Genomic DNA, 24,665 nt, shown 5'->3' with positions numbered 1-24,665 from the left:
TAATTAAAGATTATATAGTTCTTGACAATACAGAAGTTCAGCACAGTAGCTGTTCTAAGGCCTTATAATTAAAGGAGAGATAAAGAATGTATGCCCTTCTGTTTAGGATTGCTGTTTTTAAAAAAAATTGGTACATAAATAACTCATTGAACAATATGCTGCTTGATCGTAGTTGAATTTTTTGGAGATTATTGAATGATGAAAAGCAAAAGCTCAACTTTTCTGTATCACTGCAGATAATGACAAGTGACATAGAAGATACATGCTACCAGCTATGCTGTTGTTTTCTTTCTAGTTTTGAACCTGAAGCACTCCCACACCAGTGTAAATCGTATCTCAACCACTCCCCCTTCACCTCCCCCTCCTCCTTTTCAATGTTGTTTCCTGAGTGATTTTCATGGAAAGCTGCTATTGTGAGATGTTACTGTGTTTTCTGAGAAAATATTTTTATATTTTGGAGGAGTATGTTACCAAATGAGTGGTAATCTATGGGTGACCCATGCACTTTGGATTTATTACCTATTTATTGTACACACAGTATCTTTTACCTTGTATATGAAAACACTTTTCCTATAATTTTGCCCCATACTCCACAAGACATGCTGATTTCTCTCCATAGGCTCTGCTCCTAGCTATATGTCATCAGTCCTGTTCTCTCCTTCTCTGGTTCCTCTGATATCTGCCAAACCAGAGACAATATATGTTGTGACTGCATCAAAATCATGTAGCTCACTAGTTACATGCCAAACAGAGCTGAATAACTGGTGAATTCAAAATGTGTCCTGCTTGAAAGAGTAGTTTAAGTTCTTATAAAGCATTTAAAGTATATAAAGCATATAAAGTATATAAAGCAAAGTTTATCAAGCTTCAAGGAGCTTTGTCACTGACTTTTTAAGTTATGCATGGTTGGAGAGAAAGGAGAAGAGAAGGAGGGATGCAGGAGAGGGAATGATGCATTAAAAAGGAGTCTAGTCATCCATTTCTGGAAAATTTATACTCCATTAAGTTTTCATTGTAGAAAAGTCAATAAATTTTTTGATGCCTTCATTCAAGGCCAGATCTCAAAATTTAGATTACACTGTGAAGTATGAGTTTTCGAACATGATTTCACAAGTACCCTATGCTTAGTATGTAAAGGAGATGCTGGTAACATTTCAGTCTGACATAATTATCTTTTCTAAGATAAGTATGTATGTTTTCTGAGGTGGAATTAAGATAGATTTGAATAAATAACAGAAAACTATTCCATAGCTAGTATGCACTTATTTTGCATGGAAGAAAGGTACTGAAATACAGAACTCCTCGAATGCCAAATAGGAAACTGCAAAGTACAAAAAAAAGTGCATCTCTGAGAAGATACAGTCAGTGTGCCTTTGTGAGAAAAGTCCATAAATAGAGAGAGTCTTCTATACTGTCCTGGTGATAATGAGTGAATTATATTGGTAAAATATTTAATGTTCCCTTTTAACAGCACACCTTTCAGCTGCTCAGAAAAAAAAAAAAAAGTGGAGGACTCTGTATCTAATGAATAATTCTGAGGTGTTTCAATTTTTTCATTGGTTTTATACTCCATGTGAATGGAACTTTTGTTCCCCTTCAAACAGTGCCTTTAGAATATTATAAAAAAAATTATTTAAGCATTGCAGAAAACTGTATTTTAGAGCATCTTTCATCAATTCATGGATTGTTTTCTGATTTTACATCTTCTATCTAATTAAAATTTGTGTTTACCATGTGTAACCAAATTGGAAGCACAGGCCATTTTATACCACTCAACTGTGGCCACCTGATTTTTAGCTGATGAGTCTAACCTGTCATACGTATAGATATTAGTCTCCCTAAGCTTGCTATGTAAAAAAAAAATAAATTGCTAGTTCTTGAATTTAATTTGTTTACTATGTAACCTGATTTCCTACCTTATTTTTCCTTGCTGAAAATGGCTACAGTCTGTTTAATTTTATCAATTTGACTCCAACATCAGTGTTAAGGTTGTTACCATGAATTAGCATATCTGCTTGCCTTATAACATCTTGAACTTAGCTCATGAGGTTTTCTTTCTTTCTTTATATCTTGAATACAAACCAAAATAATATAGTTGGTTATCAAAATAAATAATTAGTGATAATTTATATTACAGTTCTTTTAGTGGTAATTGTGATTCCTTAGTGGTAATTGTAATTCATTCTTTGCCTCACTTGGGGTTTATAATTAACCATTTGCAAATCAAAGTTGGGGTTTTTTTCTTCTACTGCACAAACAGGACATTTATATGTGTGATATTTATATGTACTTCACCTTTTGTCACTTTTTATGAGGCTAGTCTTATTTTCTCTAGTACTGAGCTATGAGGGTGAGAGAACATATGTCTCTCCATATGCACATTACAAAAGTTCTCAGTGCATTTATTGGTGCTAGCTTCATGGCTGTAGGGAATGTCTGCTGTATTTTATTTTTCCTCCAAGTGAGTCACACCATTGTACATTTCAATTTGCAAGATGCTTAAGGAGCCAAGAACTGGTGTATATTACAACATGATAACTTCCCATCTGGTCAATGACAGACAGCTTTTTTTTTTCAATTTAGATACTCTAAAAATGTAATTTATTTCTATAGGAATTTAAAATACTATTCTTCATAAATCTAATTGACCCTACTTGTCACTTACATTTTGAAGTCAATGAGTGGCCTTATTAGATAGGATGACATTAAAGGAAGAGAAAAAAATTAAACTGACCCAATTATTTTAACTGAATTAGTGAAGAGTTGAGTTTGCTGTCAACCATAGGATTAATTCTAGTGTGAATATAGTAACTGTTTTAATTTTAATTACTAACTACTGATTAGATTATATATATATACTGATAAGAATATATTATATATACTATATAGATTATATATATATATAAAAAACTAATATTGAACATACAGAAATTAGAATAATTATTTTAGGAATGCAAAGTCCTAATGTTTGAATACAGTATGCATTTTAAATATGAAGAATTTACTTTGACTGCAAGTTCTATAAATATTTAAATGTATATGTGTATATATTTTTGATAAATATCAATACAATCTAGTATGTGCTAATGTGCAAATGTAATTGTAGAGTCAGTGCTACACTATCAGCAAAATATATAAAGTACCAGATGAAAATCACAAAAGCTGTACATCAGGTTTTCTGGCACAAACATTGCTTATGAAGTTAGAGGTATTTCCTTTAATGTTAAAAGTGCAAAGCCTGAGGTGTCTAAAATCTTCCTTTACTAAAATGACCATTCGAGTGGAGTTTTGTCATAGTACTGGGATGTAAGGCCCTGCTGGAAGATGGGTGCTGTGGTTTCCTTCAGTGACTCCAAGGCTGCTCTGTAAGATAGGTGGCATACTGCTTTTTCTGGTAATGGAAACATAGACATATGAGGGCCTAAGCTAGAGGAGCATATCAGATGACACTTTCTTTTCCAGGACTTGTAGATTTATATTGAATATATTGTATAAATAGCAGCTTTGACTCAACAGTGAAATACTTGCGCAGTCTATTTTTCTCATATGTGTATTCAAGTATAGCTGAGAGGTAGCACACCTGGCTAAGTCAGAGGTTGTAAAAGTATGCAACTTAATGGAGAGGTACCCCTCTGTTAGAACAACCATATGAGACTATTTTAGTTCTGTCCCAAAAGTTATGTGTAAATGGCACATAAAGTGTTTTAGCAGAGACATATAAATACTTCTCTAGTCTGACTGGAAAATGTTAGATTGAAAACCTCCTTTTGAAAAAGGTTTTGGCTGATGTTGAAGATGTTTTTTGCATACTGGCAGATGATATTTATACCTGCCTAGTCAATGCATCAGTCCATATCAAGTCCTTAAAATCATGCATGTAAAATTCATGTGCATGAGAGTTTATCTACGTGGTGCATAAAGTTTCAGTGTTACCAACTATTGTATAAACTTGTAGCCGAAAAAGTAAATATAGTGGCTAAACATAAATTGAAATTTAATTTTAAAAGAATCTTCAAATTAATAAAAACTAAGACATTAAAGGAAAAAACCTATCCACAATCCAATTTTGAAAACTTGTTTTTGAAAATGTTTCAAGAACACTAAATAAAATAGGCGGTAAACATTTGGCAGGATAGATGAGTTTGTTGGTTAGTTGTTTAACTATAATGTGAGTTTAGTGATTGGTGTCGGGTCACTGGCTGTGTTCAGAGTAAGCCCTGGAATAGTATTTGGAAACCTCCGTTTTTGTAGAACATTGGAATCACAAACAGAAAATAAACTGCAAAAAGAAAATAAAGTGCCATATTTTTAAAAACTAATGAATTTGTACTACACCTTCTCACTTCTCGCTGCTGGCAAAGCAGTAACTCAACCAGTTTAATATTTCTTGTGGATTTTTCAGGACACATTAAATTGCACAACCTAAAGTGGAATTTTGCAACCCCTTTGAGTATTTTCATTGCCTTTTACTTAAGAGCTTTATATACTTCATCAAGGACAGACACTTCAGATCTCTTACTCAACAATTACTGAAATAGTAAACAAAAATAATACCCTTACATTTATTCAACTGCAAGGAAAAAAAAAACATCCTTTTTGCCTGGTAGAACAAGATAAATACAGTTTCATGAAAGAGATAAACACAGTTGTTTTGTATCATATGTAACTGTGGCAAACTAACAAATGTCAATTTGCTTTTAACTAGTTGAAATTAAGTGTAATTCTTTCTCTGAGCTGCCTTAAAGTAAGGAAGCATGAAAGTATTTTCAGAGTGATCTGGGAGGAGTTGACACTTAAGGGAGTTAGTGTTACATCTGCAATTTAAAGATATTGATTTCATAGATAAATTAACTATATTATTCTTTCTGTTGTTATCTTACATTTTGAAAGGACTCCCTCAACCAGAGAAATGGCAGCCCAAGGTCTGCTGAAGCTGCTCTTATCCCAGCCATACTGTAATTTGAGCTTGCTTTTGGAAACATTGCTACACCATGATTGTCTCTTAGTGAAAATTTTGCTGAGAAGCTCAAGTAAGTATTGATACTGACAATACATATAAGAATACCAGTGAGAAACACAAATTCATTATTAACTACTTAAATGCTGGGGGAAGGCCGTCAACAATTATGAGGGCTAGGTACCCATTTACTTTCCAGTAGGACACTTCTTGAATGGGTATATAGATAGAAAAATCATCACAACCAGTGTATTAATCATTTCAAGGCAAACTGCAATATTATAAAATAGGCTGCTATAATAAATGCAAAAGAGTCAAAATGATTTTGAGCTTTATAGAGCTTTGATACCATGACTACTGTATACAGGTTTTTGAAAGTGTGGATGAGTAGTCTAAGAGACCACTTTCAAAATTACTTCTGAACAATGGAAAGCTTATTAGATGTTTTGTTAAAGTTATTATATGCTCGTCACTGTAGGCATTCTAATTACAGATATATACTTCTGCTTGTTAATTCTTTAATGATATTTTGAAAGTAGAATAAAGAAAACAAATTTTTATTTGCATTCTGGTGGTATTGTATTTGAAGCAGCAAACTGTGTCACTTATTTGCATTAGTAGTTTGCAGATCAACTTATTGTATTGTCAAATAGTTAATGGTATAATTACCTGTTTGACTTAATGTTGAGGGAATATGAGAGTCTTGGTTTCTTTATTTTTTGGCAAACAAGTTCTTCCTATATATCAGAAAATTATTAGCTCCACATAATATTTTATATATTCATATTTATGTTCATATGCATTTATCTATATATCTATCTATATAAAACATAATTTAGTTCAGTCACTTTAAAATGGTCTAGTATTTGTCAAGAGTACATCATCTTCCACTGCTGTCATGCATCTTATTGAGAGCTGCAGTGCATACACTTGCCTATTCAAACACGTCATCTTTTAGAAAGTCTGACAAATGTCACAGTCTTATCCTAGTGTTATCCAGTATTGAGTTTTGCTATCTGTTTAAATTATTAAAGGTAATAAGTAACAGAATGTATTAGTCTATTGACTGACCAACCTCCTAAGCTTTAGGGAAATCCATGTTACTTTGAATTACAAAAGGTGTTATTTACACAGGCTTTCTTCATGTAGCTTCAATATTGGAATGAATAAACTTTCAGTTTAGATGAAGTCAGTATCTGTGATGACCCATATCATCTAAATTCATTTCAGTGTGGTTAATGACAAAAAATTTGTATTTTTTATTCCTTCTCCTCTACAGCTAAGCATACCATAGTTTTTGAACAATTTGCCCTAGTGATAACAGAACTGCCTGGTATTTAATTCCATAAGAATTCTTTATAAAGGAAAAGCCTTCTTACATTTTTTATATTCAGTCTTTCCTTTTCCTTTTAAAAACAGGCCAGAAAGCAAAACATCTTATGTATTGATGAATTTTTCTGTACTGTTTTAACACTTTGGGATACTCAAAGTAGACAAAGTAGACATCATTCAAACACATTAAATTTTATTGTATTCCCATTGTTCTTATGGTTGCACCATGGGGAGATTCAGAAGGAATGTATATTCCCCATCATAGTAGGGAGTACTGTTGGGACTGCCAAAGTTCTTTTAGTAGAAAGAGTATTTGTAGAGAAACTATGTAGGCATGATTCATGTTGCTAAATATTATAAGGATATTGTACTTGTTGAAGCTATTGAAACACCAATATATATGATTATATACTATCTGGACAGGAAGATGACAAAATGTGCACTTTTGTTATTTTTTTTTTGCAATATGATATATGAAATGCACATAAAAATTAAAATATGGAAATATGAAGTTGTTGCGTCAAAAAATACTCAAGGTAATAAATCAGGTTACGCAGAACTGAACCATTTATTTGTCTTCAGTGAATATGGCTACTGCATGCAGGCAACTTCGAAAAAATGGTTGAAAATTTTGATATTCATATTTGACCTCTGTAACAAGCTATGAGTCTGAATAGCCTAGGTGTGTTAAGTTACAGTGCCATATAATCCTAGAGTTTTTTTCTATAGGTTCAACTTTCTTCAAAACATGTTCTTGAGTGAGTAAAGGGTCTAAAGTGTGTCTTTGCAGAGAGAAATACTGAAGATAGCTGTACGGTGTTAATTTTCTGATAAACTATTTTGCAATTGGCAGATTTTTTTTAACCACTATTGCCTTATTGTTCATGGATATGAAATAGAAGTGGATTATTTTGACAAGCAACAAATAATAGAGGAAAAAACGAAGTGGTGTCTGTATAAAATAAGTGGCTGAATCCAGCAGATGCTGACATGAAAATGGGAAGGATGAAAGTGAATTCTGAGCATTTCTGCTAGATTTGCACTAAATACACAGCATGCCAGTGGAACAGTCTGTGACTTCTAGTTTTATAATCATTATTTCCAGGAATCAGGTGTTTTTCCTTTGCATAATTAAGCAAACAGTAATAGTTTTATCAGATTTCAGTGGCCCAACACAGGATTCATACCAGAGGGAGCCCCATCAGACAGTAGACACCTGGCCACTTATGAATAGCAAATAAGACAGCGGTCACTAAAAAACTGTCACTGAGAAATTGTCAATAAGGCACATTCCAGACCTTCAGTCAATCCTTGGGTCTCAAATATTTGTTTAAGAAGAGAGTGTAGTATCAAATAGATGATGAACAATAGAAAATGCAATGTATTGTTTTATAGTCTTATAAAGAATCTTATTCATTACTGTAAAAACTTGAGACTCCAGTTGTTAGAGAAATTTTATTTGTCTTTCTACACACAACCTAAAGTGAGCATTGGTATGTGGAGATAAATTGTAAGAAGACTGCATTCACAACAGGACCAGGCCATTCGTAGTTTTAGCTAATGTTTTTGGCTTGCACAATACATATTTGAAAGACTACGAGAAGACAATATTATTTAGTCTGTACATCTCAACATAGATGTGTTTCTGGGCTCCACTAAAATTTTGAAATAAGAATTGATAGTAACATTTACAAATATTCTACAGTAAGTCTAAGGCTGAAAATCTGAAATTGCACCCAAATAAATGTGATTTGCTTCAAAAAGAGATCAATTATCTTGCACATGTAAGCAGGTTGGGGAAGGGAAGATTTCCACCAAGAAAACAGAATTGGATGGTGCATCATTAGACAACTTACTAGACACTAATAAATATGAAGAGTTTTCTAAGACCATTCTTTTATTAACCATTTTCTGGAAAGGGAACTGGGAAATGTATTTGTAGAACTAGAAGATTTTTTTTTTTCCCCACTCCAGTTCTTTGCCTTCTTTGAAACAGTTCTCTAACTGCCATGATGTGTCATTTTAAGGTAGATTTTAAGTACTAATTAATTTTTAATCAAATTTAATAAATTACATTTTAGACATATCAGAGTAAATACCACTTGTTTTTTAGTGAGTTATGCTAAAAGAATAGTGAAAAGTGGTAACCACCAATTGGCCTCATTTAGGAGACTGAACTATTAGTGGCAGTAGTGAGTTATTACAGAAGAAAGTGTACATGCCTTACATAAATTACCAACTGCATCAAAATTCTGGCATTGTTAAAATCTGTAACCATTAGACACTTTTATTTCAAGTTCTTGAGGGTCATTCTTTCTTCTTATACTTTCATTGTACTTTCTCATACTTCATTGTACTTTCTTCTAATGGCTCCTTGGATTTAATAATCCTGTGTCATGGTCTATCACACAAGTGAAAAAATTAGCAACTGTTGTAGTCCCGTGGCTCAACCACACACCATTTTCAGGAAAAATAGTCTTGCAGGTTTTGGTCACAAAACTTGAATGTTAGTCTATAACCCAGCCCTCATTAGGAGAGCAAAAGTAAATCTCTTAGAGTAATTTATCTTTGTGTAGAAATGTATCTGTTCTCCAGGTATTTGTGGATCATCCAATACAAGGCTTGTGGGTACCTCTGAAAGCTTTGCCATGATAGCATTTGGTGTCATGGTAGCCTAATGGTTAGAAGATTACTTTAAAAGTGGCATCTCCTCAAAAGTTCCCTCTGACCAGTGAGCTTACTGGATTCTGTACCTGCTTAACCAATGAGAGATGTACTGAAGTGATATACTTCTAGCTGGAAGATAAGTAAAAAAGGGACCTTAATACAAATACACTGCTCCATTTGGTGATTTTCCAGCGATAAGCTGGAGAAAACAGTAAACAGATTTTATGGAGTTTCTGAAAACCCATAATTTCCTGCTTGGACTATCGTGGGCCCCTACTGTGAATCACTTACCTTTTCTTGACAGAGTGTGAAGATAGTGTCTGATACATGTATGGCAGACTCGGTGCCTGTGATATATGGATAGCTTTTCAAAGATGTAGTAATTTCTGATAGGAATTTCTTATTACAGCAGAGCTCTAGAGTGAATAAGTTTTAAGAAAGTAAGCTGTTTGGTATCTCTCCCAATACATGGAACACACAAGAGAGCTAATATGGCCTTAGGACTACATTCATTATTGCCTTATCACATTTTGGCTGTCAGAATGTCACACTGTTTGCATACTATGCCATAAAATCACTACTGCAGGTACTCTGACAGTAATTTTTTTTTTCTATTGGCCATAGATAAGACAGATTCTACAGAAGTCACTGAATTTCATTAATGGAAATTCATTAATGGAAACTCAGAAATTCGTTAATGGAAGCTTCTTCTCAGATAGTTGAAAATAAATTGTTTAGTGAGAAAAAATTCTAAATGAAGCTGAACTAAATTAGTGCTGTGGCGCTGATGACTTATATAGCTAGAGAAGTAGTTTGCTGATATGTTAATAATGTATGAGCAGATGATATAAGTGTTAAAGTTCTTTTGCCATGTTGAGCCTTTCAGTTGTCATAAATTTAGGATTGTTTGATTCACAGGTAGCAGCTAATACAGGGATTATTATAATTTGGAATGTATTAAATTGAAATGGGTAGGTTTAAGATCTGGGCTTTATTCAGGATAGGAGTAATATGACCCTGAGATTAGCTTAGATGGTTAGAATATGGTGGTGGTAGCAAGAAAATTGTGGGTTCAATCCCCTATAGGCCATTTACTTAAGAGTTGGACTTGATGACCCTTGTGGGTCCCTTCCAACTCAGACTATTCTGTGACTCTTCCATGAAACTATGATGTAAAATTTCTCCTTGGAATTTAAAACTAAAATAATACACTTTCTGCCAAAATGAAGCCATGTTCAAAGTTACAATAGATTTTAACTGTCATTGGAGAGGAGCAACTCTGAAGGAAAGGTAAAATGATCTACGACGTCAATTAAAGTAAATGAACAGAAAAAAAGTCAGTGACAGAAGAAGCACTGAGGATGTAGAGTGTCTGCTGAAGGATTTGATTCTATTAAAAAAATATAACATATCCTTTTTGCATTCTTTATATCTTCATCAGTTGCTGTGATTTAAAGAAACTTATAAATTAAATGAAGAAAGCAAAAGTTTCATACTCTTTGCAAAGTTAAGACCAGTATCAGAAATAATTCATTCCATCTTCAATTCCTCTTCCTAAATGAAACAGCATGTATGAATTTGAGTTTTGACTACCTCTTTTGGTCAAATATACAGCATAAATTTTTGTATCTTGGCTGTTGTGTATGGATTAACTGGGGAGAATGAAGTCTAGAGTCAGTAACAGAGGATTTTTTTTAATTCTGCAAGATTCATTTTATGGCTAGACTAGTCAGACAAGTGCTGGATGAGTGATAATGCTGGCAAATTACCGGGTTGTATTTCTATCAGTAAGAAAGAAATATGGGTAAATTGCACTTGGAAGCCTGCCTTTCTGAAGTTATGTTTTTAAAATGCGTGGTAGTATCCCAAGAGGTTTAGTGCATTATTTTGTCATAGGAAGAGTGATTCATTGTGAATGGTTAGGACATAGCTGTTATTCAATAGATACATAATTTTCTTATAGAGATATTTATTAAGAACAATAGTATTCTAATATGTTTTGGTACCTTTTGCACATATAGAACATCATGTTGTATGAAAATAAAAAAAAACAGCTGATTTTTTTTTTTATTTTAGCAGGTATCTAGAAAAATATGTAGCCATATATATGTATGAATGCTAAATCTAGCTAAAATAAAGAAGCATCTTCTTTGAGCTAGCTATGGGAGCTTTAGGTTTCCTTCACAAATTAGCTTTTCCTATACAAATGCAGTCAGTGAAAAAAGGATACAGAGGTATAGAGGGAAGCATCCCAGGGCAGTAAGTGTAATACCTATCATATAAATTCTGCTCTATGTAATAATTAACAAGAAGGTTGCATTGGAGTTCAAACTGAGGTGAATATTTAATGTTATGACAGGTGAGCTAATAAATGTAAAAGAAAAAAATCTAAGGCATGAGAAATATACATCACTTTCTGTAGACTCCTAATTCATAATATTTATCCAGCTATACTGATCTGCTAGCTAAACTTTTCAAATTACATCCTTAAGGTCCCTTCTAACCAAAAAGATTCTGTGATTCTATGCCCACTTATCAATCAGAAAACTCATTTTAACCTGAGCTTTCAGGTTGTTCTTATAACAAGGACAACATTTACATCAGGATAAAGCAAGAAAAAGCTGATGAATAATGAATAATCTTGTTATATTTAGCCACAGAATTATTTAGTAGTGGATTCATAAAGATCTTTGCTTAAAAGCACAAGAGTTGCATTATACAGTAGTTATAACAAGATGTATAGCCCTTTCTACAGAATTCTTTTATGCTCTTTTCTCTTTATCTATATCTTCTGGTAGCATTAATTGATTAGAAAAGTTATTAGCAAGTTGTGATTCAAACTTTCCATGCAGCATGGCCATAGAACAAATTTAGGCTTAATTTCAAGTCATAAGCACCTTTAAACAAATTTTGCATCATGTACTGGAAAGACAGTTTACATAGTTCTTGAAATCTTAGCAAATCTCCCCCTAGAATTTGATTAAATTAATTTTTAATTAATAATAAATAAATAAATAATTTTTAAAATAAATCCTTAAAGTAATAGGACCAAAGTTCATTTCAGGTTTTCATCTCATTTGAACTGCTTTTTCTGCTTTGATGCTTATTTCTTTTTCATACATATCCCTGGTTTGAGTGAATAAGTGGGATCCATTTGATTCTTCACTTAGAAGCATCTGGCATTGAAAACATGTCAGCTCAGCTCATAGGAAAAAAAACCAACTGATTAAAAAACTGTCTTATTGCTGATCTTACATTGGGGAAAAAAAACCACCTTTGCTTATTGGTTATGAAATCAATGATCATGTTTTTCAGCTTTCCACATCCTCTGTTTCTACTAAGGTTGAATACTCATCTAGAGTTAGTGAGTTAGAGCATGAATTAGGTTGTAGGAATTCAGAAGAGAGTAAAATGAGATTTTTTTTTTTTAGTTCTCAAGTCATTCAAAGATGGGCTGAAAGCAATGATTTTTCATTATGGTAAATTTTGAAGGTTTCCATCTTTCTCCTCCACAGGTTGCTAAGGGTAAAAACAAACAAACTGGCAGAAAGCAATGATATTTTAGAGTATAATTTTATCTAAATACTTTTTACAGAAACCATTGTTTTTGCAAACTAGAAATTTCAATTAAGAGTGTTTAACAGATTATGGCTCTGGGCATTTCTCATGGTTGTTGACATTGAAAGCATATTTCACAAAAAGTGGGAAGCTCAGGTCTTCAACATTAGCACAAGTCAAAGTCATTGAATTGCATTGATTCCTGGAGTTTTAAACAAATCCTTATCTTTCAGCTGGGAGATTGTATAATAATAGTTATCAGAAACATTTGTAAATATTTTTAAGAAATTATCACTGAACTCTGATAATCACTGCTTTTCTTTAAAATCTGTATCTTAGCAGGGCTCAGATTTTGTTTTGTGGAACTGTTTTATTCTGAGTTTTATTTTACCCTGAAAAACAAAGCCAACACATTTTGGGGAATATGGAGCTGCTACTTTTCTGAACTTTTTATATCTAAATAGGAGTTTATTATTTCATATGACTATTATATATAAGGAACAGGAGTTCAGCGGTAATAGCTTCTTGACTGTGATTCTGCAGTTCTGATTAATCTTCAGTAAACAATCAATTTCCAATTACAATCGATTTCAATTTAATTTTGAATTAAATAGGCATATTCCATAGTTCAAATACACGCTTATGTCTTTTTTATTGGCTACACATAATTTAGGAAGACAGTCAACTGTCATTAGGCAGAGAAGGATCAGATTTCAGTATTTCAGTATCTGTAAGTTTGAAATATTATTCAAATATGCTTTGCAGTTTGTTTTGATTAATACTATCCATTACTGAGACCTTGAATTACTTGGAAATTATTGGAACCATGTTTTTGTTTATTTTGAAGGAAATGAAGCATTAAATTGTGATGAACAAAGTTCTCTCTTGGAACAGGAAAATAACAAAGAGTCTACTCTGATTGAAACAATCTTCACAGTATTGTCTTACTGCACTTTATCACCCAAATCTCTTGGCATTGCTTTTGAGTCCTACATGGAAAAAGAGCTCCTGTGGAACTGCTTATACAATATGACAGGTATTTAATTTATTAATAAGCATTTCAAATCTGATGTTAAATATGTTCATCTTCAGACATGTAGTGAGCATTATTTTTTCCATAATAAATCAGGTGAAAGTATGTTAGCTTCCTTGAAAATTATAGTATTATTGAAGGGTTTTGTGCAGTCAGGCCATGGTAGGAGTGGTGAAAATTCTGAAGAACGCAGAGGTTCCAGAGCAGTGTTGTTGACCAGGCGTCTGATGACCTTAAGTGTTTGTCTTACCAGCAGACTGGCTGCAGAATATTTTTGTGGGTCTCTACCAGTAGAGGTTCTTCATCTTTATGCGTTTAACAACTCCAAACCTTTGCCACAATTTAAAAGTAAGAGGAGTGAAAAAGAAGAGTGGAAAAAGAGAAGGAAGGACTGTCTTCTCCTACTGAGGGAGAAATAATCTGATAAGCATACAGTCTTTGGTGTCAACAGGCACTCAGCCTCTTAATTTTGTATTGTGAGGGACAGCTGCCCTCACGATTAGAGCAACTAATTTTATCCCCAAGGAAAAACAGTATTCAACCAGAAAAGAGAGGTGAGGTTTAGAAGGGTGATATTGCAAATTACGGATCAAAAGCAGGAGAGCTCAAAAGAAGAGGATGAAAATGGGAGAGTGCAGCAGGGGAAGTAGAATTATGGGTATCACAGAATAGAAAACAATGATAAAAGTGCTGAGGTACTTCTCAGAGAAAAATGGGATTCCAAAAAGTAGAAGTTTAACATGTAAGAGGAGGCAAAACAGAGAAGTGGTACATGGAAGGTTACTGAAAGATCATGATGAGATCAGCAAAAAGTAGACAGAAGCAAAAGTGTGAGCAAAGGATCTAAAGATCTAACATGTCAAAAGACATCTCTGATGAGCTCTGCAATACTCTGCTTGACAATTGCAACTCTGTGACGATGCAGTTTGCTCTGGTATTAAGAATGTGGAGAAGATTGATACTTGTTGTAATGTCAATAACTGTATTTAGGATGTTGTTTTGAACATGCAATCTTTGATGGCATGCTGTGTTTCTGTTGATTACTATTATTTGTATGTACTTTTGTTTCCAAAATACTTTATTTTTTCCTTTACTGTCTATAGTATAGCAGTTTGGTTATCTAATACTTCATTAATGCTATCAAGACAAGGACATAGGAAAAAAAAGTATATCTGTTTGCCTTATTGATTTAAATGTTTTCCATATAAAAAGGAAGACATCAATCAGCTTAAATATAATTTTTTATAAGTATATCAGTGGAGAAGTGAGAATGAAGGAAATAAATTGATTTTTTTTTGTCTGTATTAAGATAGTACCAAGATGTTTTGCATTATACTCTTTCTTATTTTGTAAGAGACTAATATGTCTAATTTATTATATATCATAATGTTACTTTTTTTTCCATAAGAATTCTGAAAACACTTTCTGAAACAGATTTACACAACTGACTACACTTACTGAATAGTTAATAATTCTTCCTTCTGAAGTTTCCAGTTGTGGTGAGTCGGAGCCAGAAGTTATCAGATGCTTGAAGTTGACTTTGATTAATTCAGTCAAGGGTATAGTGAAACAGATAATTTCTTTGATGCATTCATGGGAGGCAACAGAAAACTATGGAACATACCAGCACAAGCAAATAGTTCCCGAAAGTTTACTGAAAACTGTTCCAAAGGAATGGAATTACACGCCTCGGGAAATGAAGAGAAAAGAATCTGGGAAATGTAGGTGAAATTTATACATAATATTTATATATGTATATATATACAATACATCCTATAAGCTTCTCATAAGAACTTTTAAGTCATTTACTCCCTTACTCCAAAACTGGGCAGTTAAATTTTGTGAGTGTTGCAGCTTGACAATGAATAAAATATTTCCAAACATCCTGTGGTGGTTGGGTTTTTTTAAGTACTTTATGTTAAAATTCAGGGTTTTTTTTCTTGAGGCTTACACCCATACATATACAAACAAGGTTTTGAAAATAACCAGCACTATAGTATTGATAATACTAGTAGTGAAGATTTTTCAACATCTGGCAGTAGTCAGATGGGATTCAAAACAAAGTGAAGATTAATGCCTATACTTTGGCCTCAATGGCTGTAAACAGTTTTCCTTTTCATGATCAACTTTTCATTCAGGACTGCCATTCATCCCAACTTTACAACACAGCAATTTATGCTTGAATAAAAAAAGCACTGAAACTGTTGTGGAATATGCCACTGCTTGGTTGTTCAAACAATTAGTAAAGAAATAAAGAAATCCTGTAGAACAGGAGGTGTTTTGAAGGTGATTAGATGTAAAGCTTATTTATGGTATGTATTTTCATAGCCCACAGTGCCTAAAGCATCTGTCATTTCAGGTCATGGTTCAGAAGGCTAACTTTTTGGAAACATTTCATGATAAATTATTGCCACCAAAATATTACCTGATTATTTTCAGTACTGTAGTATATTGTGGCACAGAGTTTTGAGTATGTAAATTGTGGCCAAGCCAGGGCATCAATCAATTTTTTTTTTCATATGTTTTCACTGCACTCTCATTTTAATCTAGAACATTTGTATGGCTATTTTAGGTTAATTGCTATGTGTGAACTGATATGCAACCTGAGAGGTAAGACTATAGGCTTCAAGAAAATTTAAATTTGTATGTGTGATATCTAGAACAGAATATGGTTCCTTTAATAAAAGAAAAACATTTGGAATGCAGGTGCAATGACACAGGGTTTTCTTCAATTGTTTGGAGATTGTTTGAAGATTGGTGCCTTTTTAAGTCTTGACACCTTTTGCTATATTTTTCATTTTAGATATGTCTTTGTTTTGCTATGCTATGTTTTGAGCAGCACAATTTCTCTGTAGTTAATTTTATAGCTACTTTTATTATCTGGAGTCTTCAAAATGCAGTGTAATCTAGTGTAGACGCTTCTGTGAAAGATGATAAACTGAAGTTTTGTTATTTTGAACATAGAAGGAGATTGATAAAAAAACTAGAGATTATAAATATATGTTATATGCTGATACACTTAGTGCAATGCTTCAGCTGTGAAGTTGAAAAAATACTACAATTTTGAAGACTAATTTTTACCATTCAGAATACTTGAGTACTGTCTTTCTCATGAGTGCAGTAATGACTGTGCACAGCAGGACTAATTGTTAATAGAATCACAGTCTAAGTTCCAAATTTTCTGCTTTTAATTCATGTAATTGTTTAGGGTTTGTGGGATTTATGTGCAGAAAGCATAATACAAGTGAAACTACAGTGCTGAGTACTTAAGCTTTTTACCCATTTTCAGTACAAAAGAAAGTTAGAAATTATCATACAACATTCAGAAGCAGTTAGAACTATACTGTTAATGTTAATCATATCATCTTTTCTTTCTATTTTTAAGGCTTCACAAGGCTTGCAGCTCAAGCAGTATCTATTGTAATCAGCAAGTTACCTACAGTGATTGCATGTTTGCCTCCCCCAATTAAATACTTCTTTTTTCTGGCTGAGAGAAAAATGTCAAGAAACTTTGCTGAATTGAAGAAAGCTGGTCTGCTTGTCTGGAACTTGATTGTAATTATAGGTCGGATATTTGAGGATGGAAATACTGCAGAATTTTTAACAGGTGCATCACTTGATAGATGGAGCAAAGAAAAACTCAGTTTAGTTCGTGTGTGCTTAGAAAGTATTATGGGAAAACAGAGAAGTGGTCCTAAGCAAGTGACCCAGAAGATTATACAAAACATTGAACAGCAAAGACCAAACTGGATTGAAAGCCAGTTGCTGAAGGCAAGAAAATTGAGCATAGACTGGTAAGAACATAGTATTTTTCAAATGCTATTATTTGCTCTTTATTTTACTGGGTTATTGGCATGTTTATGGCTACTGCTCAATTTTAAGGAAAAGAGATGAGCAGTGATCTTATAGGAAACAGATTAGTCCTTAATATTTATGGCTTTGTACCATGGGTTTGTAATTTCAGTTCATTGTTGAAACACTAAAACATGGTTGTTTCTTCAGAACAGTGTGTTCATAGTACTACAAGATTTCATGTTTTCTTGATGAGCCAAAAATGTGGACAAGTCCATTGTTATATCTTTCAAAATGTTAATAGGTACTAAATATAATTTGATTTTACTGTAGTGATTAAATTAAGAGGAACTGTGAGAAGCTTTCAGTCTTCATCTGTGAATAAAAAGTAAGCATACTTCATTCCAAAACATATCAAACCCTAAGGCAAAACAGGACAAGAATAATATCCTGCTGTGCCGTTCTGAGAAAATACCAATTTTTCCTTCAGATTTGAAATTAAGAGCTTTACAGTGATTTTTCAAGGAGTTGTGTACATGTCAGTGTGTTTGTAGTCCAGTCTGTTTTAATGTTGCAGTCATGTATCATTCTGTAAAAATACCATTCATCAACTTTGCAATATTAGATTTATTGGAATTACATGACTTACAGAATTATATTGTAACTGCTAAAAGTAAGATTACTGGGTTTTTTTCAATGAATATTATTTAAAGTTGCCGTTATTGCTACCATGTCAGGATTTGTCCATATAAACAAAGGATGCAGTGGTTGTCGGTTGGAATCAGTGATACCAGTGACCAGGTTTTCACACAGTGCTTTAAGGGACAGTGTCCTGTTTCTACTCCTGTGAGTAGTCAGTTAATGTGGTAGCAGTAAGCAGTAATAGTGTCACACAAATGCTCATTGACACTGACCTTTGTTATCTTTACATTTTCATTTAATTCTAATTTACAAGATCTAATCCAGTGATTAAAAGATTGAAGCCAGATGCCAGTGACTGAAGGAGGTGTAGAATAAAAAAGCATAATGATAATTTGAAAAGTGGTACTTAACACAATGGTCCCATAATACCATTTCTAATGACACTGAGAGAATCGGTGCTGCTTAAAAATACAAATATAAGAAGACAATATTGTGGATAACCAATAAAAACTGAAACTTTAGTTAATTTGCACATCTTCTGAAGCTGAGAATTTTAATATACTACTGTATTCTCTTTTGTAAAATATCACAGAAATGCTGTGTTATATGTTAGGTATAAGATTGTTGAAAGTAAACACAAGAAAATGTTTCTGTATGTTACAGTGTCAGCCAAAGAGAGAACTAGCTTGTGACCAGGTCTGGTGATTTTAAGCTTAGGATAATGAACAATACATTACCTGCTCTCAAAGAAAGCAATTATTTGATGCAGTTATGAAACTGACTCCCCTGACTTCCGCTGCGTTTCTGCAACAGAAATCTAATATGAATTTTTCCACTTTTCATTCAAATATTATGAGTCAATATCGGGGAAAAAAAGATGCAGTTTATAAATACCTGAGATAAGAAATCTAGAGATAAATATTATTATAAATACAAATTACAAAACTAATATATCAGAGCTGAAATTCAAATATTCAATTAAAGTAAGTAGCAGCCAGATAATTACTAAACTAAAAGCAATCTTTCAAGAGATTTATGATTTTCATGAATGAAATTGCTATATTGTCATTATATACTATATACTAAGTGGGTGTTATGTAACCATTGAATAATCAAATGTTTTCCGGATTTAGCTGGATGCATGTGCATATGTATTCATATTTATAAATGTTTATAGACTTCTAATAGATACACATGAAAGAAAAAAACCCTATAAATTTAAAAAAAATTATTTGGGACTCACCTACACAGACATATAAAACATCTTTGAAGTGCAGTGGGTTTTTTGTATGTAAAATTCTTGCTTGACTTTGTGTTATTATTATCACGGTTGCTGCTTACATAAAAAGCCTAAATTAATATATATTAATTTTAAAGAATATTTAAAAAATTATAGCCTTCCTTGAAAGGTTAAGAAAAAGGCAGTTGCACTCATTGTCTGTCTTGTGAACTGCCTGAAAGCATTACTATTCATTAAAATAACCTCCACTTTATGGTAGCAGCAGAGCTGTAAACAGTCACGTTAAATTCTAAAAAATACACTTCCTGAGAAGAAAAGAAATGTCTGTCTTTGCAAAGTAATTTGTCGAATTGAAGATTATTGTTTTTCATCATGGTGACCCTGACCTTGCTGGCTGGGTGCATATACAGATTAAGATGAATGCAGTTATTCCTTAGCTGAGGTCTGGCTCTCTCAGGGCACATTCTTGCTAATGACATGATTGATAGGCAGTCCCAAATCCAGAAAGGAAGTCATTAATCATAGTGCTGCCTGAATCCAATCATCTGCTTCACCTGCGCAATAGCGGGCAGTAAAGGATACAGTTTGTGTACTGGCACTGATACATTCCTTTGTCAGAGGTTCTTAGCTTTTTCAATGTTAGTTGCTAAGAATTTTGACAAGAAATTCAGGTTGTATCTGTACATGGCATCAAATATCAGCCTTAAGTGTGCTTTAATTTAAAGATCAATTTCTTTGAAGCTTTTCTGTAAAGTACACCATAATAACATAGTATCACTTACTTACATTCAGCAAAGAACAAAATTATAGTTTATATTTTGAAACTATTTGCTCTGTAGGACATTGTGAAACTGCATGTGGAAGCAATATCAGCTTTAATGTCCAGCAGCTGTGCAGCATTTCAGAGAGCCTGTAGGTCAAACAGCAACTTTAAGAACAACTGACTTTGTAACCATGACACACTTCCAACAGTAAACTGCAACCACAGTGGTTTTGTTTTCAGGTTTTTGGTTTTTTTTTTTTTTGATGTCTTGCTTTTTGTTTTACTTCTAAGCAAATACAGTATTGATTTTTTTTTAATTAATTGAGAATGCTTATTTATTTTAAATTATTCCAACAGTGTCTGTAGAAAGGACAATATATTCTTGTGAATCTTTTGAGTTCCTGACACATACATGTCAAATACCTGTGTTCCAGCCCTAATATTTGGGTAAAATTTTAGTACTTTTTCTTTCTTAGACTTTATAGGTAGCAATACTAAGATAGTAGTAACTTGTGTTCGTGTGCAGAGAGTCTGACAATGATCAGGGATTTGAATGCACAATTGTGGAGCCATTTGGGAATGTCACTGTCAGATTTTCATGGTAGAAGTTTCACGCAAATACAAAAAAACCAAGGAACAGTATAGGGCAAAAAATGCAACAAGTGGCAAATAGTTACCTTTTAAATGGCTAACAATATACCAGTGGAAAGAAAACTACTTCAGTTTAAAACTTCTAACCTATACTTAGAGTAATGGCTACCTTTCTGACATGTTAATTAGGCTTTAATGTGTGCTGTGACAAGCAAAGAAAAATGCACAAGAGATCGAATGTAAATGCCATTTCTAACAGCAAAAATACTTCTCTATGGGAAACGGAAATATTTGCTACTTCTATATCCCTAAAGAGTGTTTTATGTGTTCATCTTTCTGATTAAGGTGTTTAAAACTAGTATAAAAATGTTATTTACCATGTATTATGTGAGATATATATGTACAACAACATTTGTGTAAGTTAAGTACTTTCAGGTGTTTTTGAACATGTAGTTATAGCCGAGTTCAAATTAATATTATGCTTTTTAGAAATTTAACTTAGGAATGTATCTTTTCTATATTCTAGTGCTTCAATCACAGTTAAAGGTGCAACATTAGAGGAAGGAGATATTGCACTTGGATTCACTGAGCATGATATAAACATGATGGTCCTGGATATCTGCCACAAACCAGGTGGTATCGAGTACCTGAGGCAAATTTATCACATCATCCGGCTCAATGAGGTAGGGAAGCAGCCTTTCCACAGAGCAATTAGGTGTGTACTGGCCTGGGGCAACATCTGCTGGCAGCTAAGGGTTAGTCAAGGAGGTGATAATAGCTCTTAAAGTCAATATAGAATCCTATATTGCATTTTAATAGAATCCATTCAGTTTAGACTTTTGTGCATTTCTACAGAAAAGATTACTTTATAGGAAACACTGTAGATTTTATTTAGGTACTTAGACAGTAGTATGGCTCATAAACTTCCTTCAGTTTCCTGTTGTAGACTACATTTTTTTGGAATCTAAGCACAGTAAAAAAAAAAAATTAAAAATATCAATGAAGGCTGGTTAAAATTGACTGTTACAAAAAGTAAAATTACATGTGGTTAATTAACTGTCTTGATTTAAACAAACAATCAACCCCTGTGACTGTACGGAGGAAGTAAATGCATTCGCATGAAATCTTACTCAGTTTAGACAACGCTGTTCAGCTAAAGCGGTTTTAAAATTACAAGAAACAAATTCAGATTTATTTGCTGCATATGGAATTTTGACAATGTAAAAGAATTATCACATTATTTCTAAGGCTGTTCTAAATTGCCCCAAGTTACTAAAAGCATTCTGATTTTATGCACTAAAATAAATATAGGTTTGTTTAAATTGTACAGTAACACAAATCTACACAACTTAATTTAGAAAATTCTGGTTTTAGCTTTAATTACTAAATTCCTTGAATGAATAAGCAGGTACTGTTAAGATCCTTGCTAATGTACAGAAGTGTTTATAATAAAATACAAAATAATGCAATTAGAGGCAGAGGCCAGGATTTTTCTTCTAAAAAGCCTGGTAGCAGAAAACCCTGACTAGACAGCTATGTCTGTAGGAAGGCCATAGAGAGCAGCTTAGTACTGACACTGTGCTTCTGAAAATCACATCCAACTGTTTCGTTCCTAAGTACAGGCTTAAAAATAACCTATATAAATCTGCCTTTGGAAGCAGTAGAAGCAATGTAAGCATATATGTAGAGTGGGAAACCTGACATTAGTACACTACAGAAACTTTTCAAGTTTCAATTTGCTGAACAATTTAGGTTTAGGAAGTGAAGTGAAAATTATTACTGTAATAAACAAAACCTTTTCACCTGGAGCACATTCAAAATTACTCTTAGGTATAAAGGAAAGAGGAAAAGACCACCAAAAATAGCATATAGTCCAGTAGTTAGGACAGTTACCTAGGGGACAGCATACGCAGGCTCAAATCTTTATACTTCCTGTTTTATACCAGGGAATTGAATCTCCCACATCTGAACTAATTCCCCAAACCTCCGTACCATTAGCTGTCAGCATGGAACTCCTCCTTTTTCCCCTGCTGGTGTTCTTTTGCCTTGTAGAAATAGTAGTAAAAATGCATTCTGTAACTTTCAGTGTCAAAAATAGAATCATACTCTAGCTGAAGGAATAGAATGCACATGCTGGGTTTTGGAGACCCTGCTCTAAGATCTGACTCCTGTGAGTATTTGGTTATTTATACAAAGTGGAACAGCTCCAATAGGAGGTATGAGGCTAAGAGAATTAGGTGGAAGAGGGACTTCAGCCTGACTTTCCACATCCCAGGTGTCTCTCTTGAATTTCTGCAGCTAGTAAGACCTTTCTTTAAAATAGAACATTTCTCAGTGGAAAAAACTCTATGGTTTTAAAAAGGAAGAGACCCTGACCAGCTTGAGTTACAGAAGGATTTAACTGTATTATTTTCTATTGCTTTTGAAACCATTACAAAACATTTTAATGCTTAGCATGGTATTATGATAATGCAGTTTTCAATATTATTTTTCAAAACCTAAATTATGTTTTATGTGCCTGCTTATCAAGAAATAGATTTTATTGTTTATTCAAAGGTCTGTTCTTTTGTTTAGACACCCTGGAATGTTAAGGGATTGTGTTGTTAAAATTAGTTTAGAGATCTTTATGCTACAGTGCTTAGTAATCATGTGTAGAAACAAAATGATGAGACAGAACATTGTTTCAGTAATATTCCTCAGAAAAGCAGGTGAAAAGGGATATGTAAAAGTCGCAGAATACTCTGAGTTGGAAGGGACCCACAAGGGTCATCAAGTCCAACTCTTAAATAAATATATGGACTCTTCAAAGCTGGATTTGAAAATAGAGATCTGATTTTATAAAAAAATTTAATAGATACTGTAGTACTCAAAACAGCTTACAGCCATGAGAAATGATGCTCACTTTTAAAAATTTCAAGGGTTCATTAAAAACTTTAACAAATAGAACAAAGGACTGAACAAGGAAAAAGGACAGCACCCTGGGAGTTGGTGACCCCGGCAGCCACGAGCTCTCTACAAAATGACTGCTCCACCTTTTACACCCCTGGGGTTGCATCAGGCAGCCCTGGCCCCTCACGGAGTCCATCAGTCAGCTCTTCCTCGCTGTCCATGGCTGCAGCTGCTTTCTTGCACCCTGGCTGCAGCTCAGGTGTTGGCGCCTCCCAGTAAGGAGCCTGCCCACTCCAGCTGCCCAAGCAAGGGCACAGGAACTCGCCCTCCCGCCACAGGTCCCGACTACCAAGGCCGTGCCTTGGCAACCATCCAGGGGGAAAGGGACTGTGGGAAGAACAGAGGATGTCGAAACAACCAATCACAGTAACGTAACTATGTGTCAATATAACTTCTCTCAACATACACATAATATTTATCTCTTAATTGCCAGAGCCAATCATCACATTACCCATCTATAAAAAACCCCCTTTTCTCTAAGTCATTTGGCTCCAGCAATTAACAGTATCTGTTGATATGGGTGGGGACATGGGAGGAAAAGAAAAAAAACCCTTAGAATTTTCCTTGACATGAATTTGTTGGAGCAGACAAAAGGGAATCACAGAGGTCCAGTTTGGCTTTTTACCCCCATCTACCATGCCTATGGAGTTGCTACCCATGGCAGGTGTATCTTGCTGGAGAATATAGAGGCCACCTCAGTCTTGCCCTCTAGTTCTCGACTTACTCTACTTGTCAGTTGTATTTATACTGGATTCTGGAGGGAAGAGAGAATTGAGGAATGGTAGGAGTCCAGTATAGCTTGTACCGCCACCTTACCATGCCTACAGGGTTGCTGCCCACAGCAGGGCTATATAATCTTCCTGGTGACAAGCACAGGGGCTAACCTGGTTTTGCCCTCTGGTTCCTGTCTTACTCTACTTGCTAACTCACAAATGAATTATCCTAGCACTTCTCACTGTTCCCTGTGTACCTCCCCTCAACCGATACTTGCAATCCCCATCTATTTAAATAGGACAATTATATTAATATGTTTTAAATTTTCCACCTAAAGTGATACTTAAAACAGTCTTTGATCTGGCTGGTGGAAGCTTGACTCTATTTTTTGGACATCTTGGGGGCTTACAGGAGAAACAGCAGAAGT

At 33.9% G+C, this 24,665-nt stretch overlaps 1 protein-coding gene across 1 annotated transcript in view; it reads left to right on the top strand.

Moving 5' to 3' along the window:
- The window catches only part of KIAA0825 (KIAA0825 ortholog), a 251,384-nt gene that overhangs the window by 99,003 nt on the left and 127,716 nt on the right, over window positions 1–24,665 (top strand). The window contains exons 15-19 of the mRNA XM_058865079.1: window positions 4,891–5,030; window positions 13,362–13,550; window positions 15,035–15,268; window positions 16,933–17,341; window positions 21,102–21,258. Coding sequence (XP_058721062.1) covers window positions 4,891–5,030; window positions 13,362–13,550; window positions 15,035–15,268; window positions 16,933–17,341; window positions 21,102–21,258 — 1,129 coding nt within the window. The remainder of the gene's footprint in view (window positions 1–4,890; window positions 5,031–13,361; window positions 13,551–15,034; window positions 15,269–16,932; window positions 17,342–21,101; window positions 21,259–24,665) is intronic.

Source organism: Poecile atricapillus, chromosome Z, assembly GCF_030490865.1.
Source record: "Poecile atricapillus isolate bPoeAtr1 chromosome Z, bPoeAtr1.hap1, whole genome shotgun sequence".
Lineage (NCBI taxonomy): Eukaryota > Metazoa > Chordata > Aves > Passeriformes > Paridae > Poecile > Poecile atricapillus.
The sequence above is the reverse complement of the archived record's forward strand: the minus strand, read 5'-3'. Positions and strand labels throughout refer to the sequence as shown.